Raw genomic sequence first — 6160 nt, forward strand, 5'->3', positions numbered from 1 at the left:
CTCTCGGCTCGCCATGGCCACGGCATCGACGCGGGCGCACGGCGGCGGCCACCACCACCAGCAGCTGCCGCCGCCGCAATCCCACGGGCTGCGATACGAGCCGCTGCGCCGCATGCAGGGCCTGGACCTGAAGGCCGCGCTCCGTGCCAGGAGCCCGCGCGCGTCCACCGTGGCCACGGCCGCGCTCCTCGTCCCGCTCGGCGCCGCGCTGCTGGGCGCCTCGGGGTTCGCGCTGGCTGCGACCCTGGCGGGGCTCGCGCTGGCCGCGCCGCTCCTCGTGCTCTTCAGACCGGTGATCGTGCCCGCCGCGCTGGCCGCGGCTCTCGCCGTGTCGGCCTTCCTGGCGTCGGGCGGGCTCGGCGTCGCGGGCGTCTCGGTGCTCGCGTGGGCCTCCGGGTACGTATGGCGGGGCGGCGGAGGCACCGGTGGGGGCCTCACCGGGATGGTGGTGCAGCCGCTGGACCACGGGGAAAAGCGGCGCGGCGCGGAAGGCCCCGCGGCGTTCGTCGGCCACCGGCCCCGGGACATCGACATCGCCTAGGCGCGCGGCGTGTCCTCGGTGTTGGAGGGTCTGATTTGGATATATGCGTGATCCATTACTCCATCATGTTGTAGATTCTAGCTCGGATGATATATGATGTAAATGTTGTTTTAATTAAGATCTCGAATAAAAACGGATTTGTGCTACTTGAAAAGTTCACCGGAAAATGAAAGAAAATGTGAGAGACGCAACAAAAGAGGCCAGTGATGTAGCACAAATACAACCCATGGCTTTAAAAAAAAATACTTTGACAACACAAGACAACATCCTGCAAAATGGGATCTTTTACATTTTTACCATTATTTTGAATCGTACTCATTATATTGTCATTTTTAGAATGTCATCTACATCTATAGCATCAGTGGGAAATTTTACTTACAAATTTGCCACATTTGCGCACGTGGCAGCCACGGTAGCAGGCCGCACGAGCACTGAGTCAGCCGGGTCCCTACGATGTGCTCCCGCTGTTACTGCGTGATGGGCCTGACCCACCACCGCTAGCCCTATCCCGTTCGCCTTCCATCCCCTCTCCGCCGCATTCTTCTTCTTCCTTCTTCCTGCTTGCTTCTTCCCCGCCTCACCCGAGCCGCCGCCACCTCCAGCTGCCCTCCCCCTGTCCCTGCACCACGGTGTCGCACAGGGCGAAGTCTTCCAGCGGCAGTAGGTCGGTGAGGAGACAGGAACGAGGCGGGAGCTCCATTGGCACGAATGATGTGGCATATGCAACATGCAAAGAATCCGTGCTTCCTTTGATTGAGTGCCCCGACTGCAATTTGGCCCGTGTGATCAAGCTTCGCGCAAAGAAGGATACACCCAACAACAGGTGAACCTTCTTCAAGTGTCCATGGAATGGTGTCAGTGTCACCACTCCCTCTGTTACTTTGTTTGCCGATTTAGAGTTTGACAAATTGGAAGTGGTGGTGTTTGCAGGTTCCGAAGCTATGTGGCTTCTACCGATTTCAGAAGGTGTAACACCCTAGAAATTAGAGCGGTCTTCTATGTCCAACATAGAAAATAGATTAGTGATGATTACAAATTTAACTTGACTCGCTGGAGTACATATTAGATCAAAATACATTTTTTATGTTGAAAAGCATAAAGAGTTCAAAGTTTGACCAGGAGTTTGAAAAAGGCAAAAAGTTGACTTTTTGAATGGCTGCTCGGATGGATGATCAGAGACCATGGATGTGTAGATCTCGTCGAGAGCATTCCATTTGATATCTCATATGTGATATTCAGAGTTATGATCATAGTGTAATAATAGATCAAAATTTGGACGGATGAGATGATCCAAATAACAAAGAGAGAAAACCTAATCTAATGTGACCTCCCCAAGCCGCCTCCTCTGAGTGCGGCATTCTCCCTCTCCCTCACATTCTCTGCCTCTCACGGATGGGAGAAAACCTCCCCTCTCCCCCTCCTACTGCAGCCCCAAGATCCAAGGGAGAAAATAAGGGAAAGGAAGGGAAAAAGAAGAAAACGGATTTAGGAGAATAAGAAGATCAAGAAGAGGTGCATATATAGCATCTTCCCCACCATTGGCTCATTGCTCTCCAAGGGAAAACCCTAGTTAAGACTCCATGGACGTCTCCCCCTCTTCTTGGATGAGATTTAGGGCCTGAATTTAGTTTTTTTTCGTTGGATTAGTGGGGGGGATTTAGAGATGGATTTCGTTATTAGTCTGCTGGTTGACAGATTTGGCAGATTCTGTTCCTAGCAGTTTTCGTGCTTTTATTGATCTCAAAAAATATTAAACCTTTAAATTAGTTGGAGAAGAGTTAGATATCTTTCCGTGGCTGTAGAGAACACCTCAATCGGATTTAAGATGAGGGAGAAATTAAGGTTGGAATCTGACAGTTTTTCAGTCTCGAAATTCTGGGCAGCGTCTGTTAACATGAAATTTAGCATAACATAATGGCCGAATTGGAATTTCTGGTAGTTATAAGAGTTGTAGATAATTTCACAAGCTTTCCATATTGGTAAAGTTAATATTCATAAGAATTTTGGAGCTTCAGTTATGATCGTTTTAGTAGGACTGTTCTGCAGGATCTGTCTGATTGTCAGATTAAGATTCACCTCAAATTTACCCAATGATCATGATTTTTCCTCTACTTTTGGATAACTAGAAAGTTGTAGGTTATGGAATTATCTTTCATGTGGCAAAAGACCAGAAATTTTGTCCATCAGGATTTAAGTATATAAAAAGAATAAGCGGCAGTGCTGCTGTTATGTCTAGATTGGAGTGTTTTGTGTGAGGATGTTAGGTTCGGGCGTAGGAATGCTTTACTCGATGTATTTACTTATGAAGTGTATTTGTTTTGGTGCTGATACATGTTTGTGAACAGGTGGTACACCTTCGGACAGTGCTAAGGTCACGTTCTTGATCTTCGGTGAAGGCAAGTAAATGTGTAGCGGTTGATTTTCTACTATTTTAACATGTTATTTCTATCACCTATACTTTAATTTAAGAATGTGAAACCCGAATATTGCTCGAATGTATCTATCTTTATGGTGTTGCATTCCCATCATGAAATATTTTATATTTTGCTATTGTAGAATGAAGAAGAGACTTTTGGCAATATTCATTGTCATGTTGTATTTTGTTGCATGCATTTGCATCACATATGCATTTGAAGAAGATCACGATCCTATGAATGTTAATGTACCGGTACACATCGTGCGTTTCCCGAGGAGGGGTGCGATGTAAAAGAAGTCATGGCATTGCATTCATATGCATTCATGGAAGACATTGCAATTTATTTTATAATCTTTGTGGACTTTACCAGCAGTTCTTGTCTTTGTAGACAAACTTACGACAATTGATTCTATCTTTATTATGTAACTCGAATATCACTATGTTAAATCATATGCCTAATCAATCTGTGATTTAAAGAGCTTGTTAAAATAAGTTTGCTTGCTGAGATTTGTTTCAAGTCTCACTCTTGCTTTACTCTTTCCAGGAACTTGAATGAGATGCGGGTTGGGGAGTAGCAGCACGTTCGCACTTCATAATTTCATCTCTCTTTTATTGTGTGCTGTAATAATAAAAGAACTTAATATGTAACGATGTTGGTTTAAATTCGAAGTGTGTTCATGATGTTAAACTTGATGTCTTACTTTGAGTTTCTTGTTAAGATGATCTTATGCTAGTGTGTTAAAACTTACATGTTTTATCTTCTTGTTATCTTTTGCTTCCGCGTTGTTCAAAATACAAATAAGGTGCTGCTGAATTTTTCCTAAATTCAGCTGAAGGTTGTGTTTTAAGTGGCATTTCAGATTTGTGTGGTCTGGGGTGTTACAGAAGGAGTACCTGGATGAGTTGATGGACAAAAAGATTGTCATTATCAAGTATGAGCAGGTCGACCAAGTGGAAGAAAGATGTCATGGCAGCGTCCAGGATGAGGACCGCAATAGGCTTGGGAAGAAATTGGAGAATCTGACATGGAAAATGAACTGTGTCTTTGTTGTTTTTGGTATTGTTGTATTAGCAATGGTTGGGAGATCAGTTGTAATGGCTTGAGTTGAGCACTGTGTAATGGCTTGAGGTGAGCAGTTGTAGAAGCAGAAATGAACTAGATGTTTGAACCTTTTGCAATGAAATGAACCAGATGTGCGAACCAGTTGCAATGAAAAATATCCTGGCAACTTGAGTCTATAACATACCTAACATTAGATAGCAAATTCTGGACACAGTAAAGTTTTGTGCCATTGCGGACCATTCTCTAGCAAATTGTCAGCTTACATACCATTACACAGCACAAGTGAAACATACCATTACACAGAACAAGTGAAACTTGGGCCATTATAGAGTGGGTTTCTGCCCACCATTACATAATAAGGCTATGCAAAAGATAGTTTTGGCTGTTCAAAAGACTAGTTTTGCAAAACCATAAGAGTGAGGCTGCTCAGTTCTTCTTTGATCCTCTTTTCTTCTGAGGTGTCTTCTTCACCTTAGTTGCCAACTACTTCTTTCTAGGAGTCGTCTTCCTAGGTGGTTGTACCTCAACCTCCAGAGCATCTCCAGGAAATAAGGATATGTGCAAAACAAAGTTATTTTGATGCTTCATGCATTACAAAGTTAATCCTAACACAAGTAATCCAATGTTAGTTGGAGAAGGACAATACCTCCTAGCTCTTGGTATTTCATTACTAGCATCTGGTACTACTACGTCTAAGGCCATCACATCCATGACCTCATCATGAGGTTTTGTTGCTGAAAATGCAAGCCTTGCAGCCACTGCTTCCTGCCTTGCTGCCGCTTCTACTGCTTCTCTTGTTGGTATCTCAATCTTGTACTTGTACTTCAGCTCTTCTTGGAGTTCTTTTGCCCCCATTTGTGTGTCCTTCTTGAGAAGTGGATTGCTCACTCTGCCACCCAACCTATATTGGCCATCTTGCTTACAACCCTTTGGGTAGATGCACAAATATGCTCACCCTCATTGATTTGTATCTGCCATTTTGAAAACACAAATAAGACAGAAATGAGCTCAATAAAATAGCAACAGGGTACACATAAAAATATTAAATTGTACTTCCAAAAAAATATACACTGACACTACCATCATGTTGTGTTCTAGCTCTAATGATCCATGGGCAGCCAACAGCGGAACAATTAGCTCTGAACCTGTCTTTATCTGAATGCTCAGTATCATACTCAAACTCATGCACTATAGCATGCTGCCTAACAGCTAGCCTAAACTCCTTCATGCTGGGATATAATGTGCCAACACTCATATCTGGATTATCCCTATCCCATTCATGCATTGGTTCTTCATCAACAGTGTCATCAACATTAACAGCTGCTTCAGCCATGTTAGCCTACATCTCTGCTGACATTGCTGGTATGGGCACCTCTTGTGTACCTTCCTGTGGTGTTGGCTCTGACTCCTTGAATCCCATTGCCTTGTAAAGCTTGTCCTCATCAACAACTGCTTTTGCTGCTCTATCATCATCAGCCCGCCCTATTATTGTTAGTGTACTCCAATCAATTGCTATAGGCAAATCACTAGGTATTTGTTGTGGGAAACTGAATGTATCACCACAACCTTAAGCATCATCTACCACAACACTAGGCCCTCCATTACGATCACTAGTGACACTAGAGACACATTTTCCTTTTGAAGCACCAGAGCTAGCATTTTCAGTATGGCCATCCTTCCTCACAACATCTACTGCAATAACAGCCACCCTCTCATCCCATCTGTCCTTAATCATCTGGTCGAAGTGCTCATCCCTCCTAATCTTCCACTCAGACCCAGTATCTTGGTCAAGAACCCACACTGAAAGTGTTTGAGATGGCCCCCAGATTATCTTTGTTGATAAGTCCTCCTGGAACTGGGCCAGAGAATAATGACAGTTCCTATCCAACCAAATCCCATGTTCCTGCTCTGCCATTTCAACTAGTCCGTACTCGCCATCAGCAATGAATTTAGCAACCTTAACGACTAGTCTAAATGCATTGCCAGGATCGATCCTGGCATCAGGGCAAACAATCAAAGAAATGATGAATTAGACGCTACTCAACTCATCCAATTCATCCTACACAGCTCGGTTCAAGAAGCACTTACCAAGGAGAGCATTCACTACTACCCATTGCTACATGGCCACCTCTCCCCACTA

General features: G+C 44.4%; 1 protein-coding gene across 1 annotated transcript; it reads left to right on the forward strand.

Annotated features, from left to right (window-relative positions):
* On the forward strand, positions 1 to 695 carry LOC120671142 (oleosin H2-like). Its single transcript, XM_039951398.1, has one exon. The coding sequence runs from the start codon at positions 14 to 16 to the stop codon at positions 539 to 541; it is 528 nt and encodes a 175-aa protein (XP_039807332.1). The 5' UTR covers positions 1 to 13; the 3' UTR covers positions 542 to 695.
* Positions 696 to 6160: the final 5465 nt, after the last annotated feature.

Source organism: Panicum virgatum, chromosome 4N (genome assembly GCF_016808335.1).
Source record: "Panicum virgatum strain AP13 chromosome 4N, P.virgatum_v5, whole genome shotgun sequence".
In the NCBI taxonomy this organism is placed as follows: Eukaryota; Viridiplantae; Streptophyta; class Magnoliopsida; order Poales; family Poaceae; genus Panicum; species Panicum virgatum.

Bases quoted from the DNA above. Each gene is read 5' to 3' on its own strand.
- LOC120671142 (XM_039951398.1), top strand. From the start codon at position 14: ATGGCCACGGCATCGACGCGGGCGCACGGCGGCGGCCACCACCACCAG.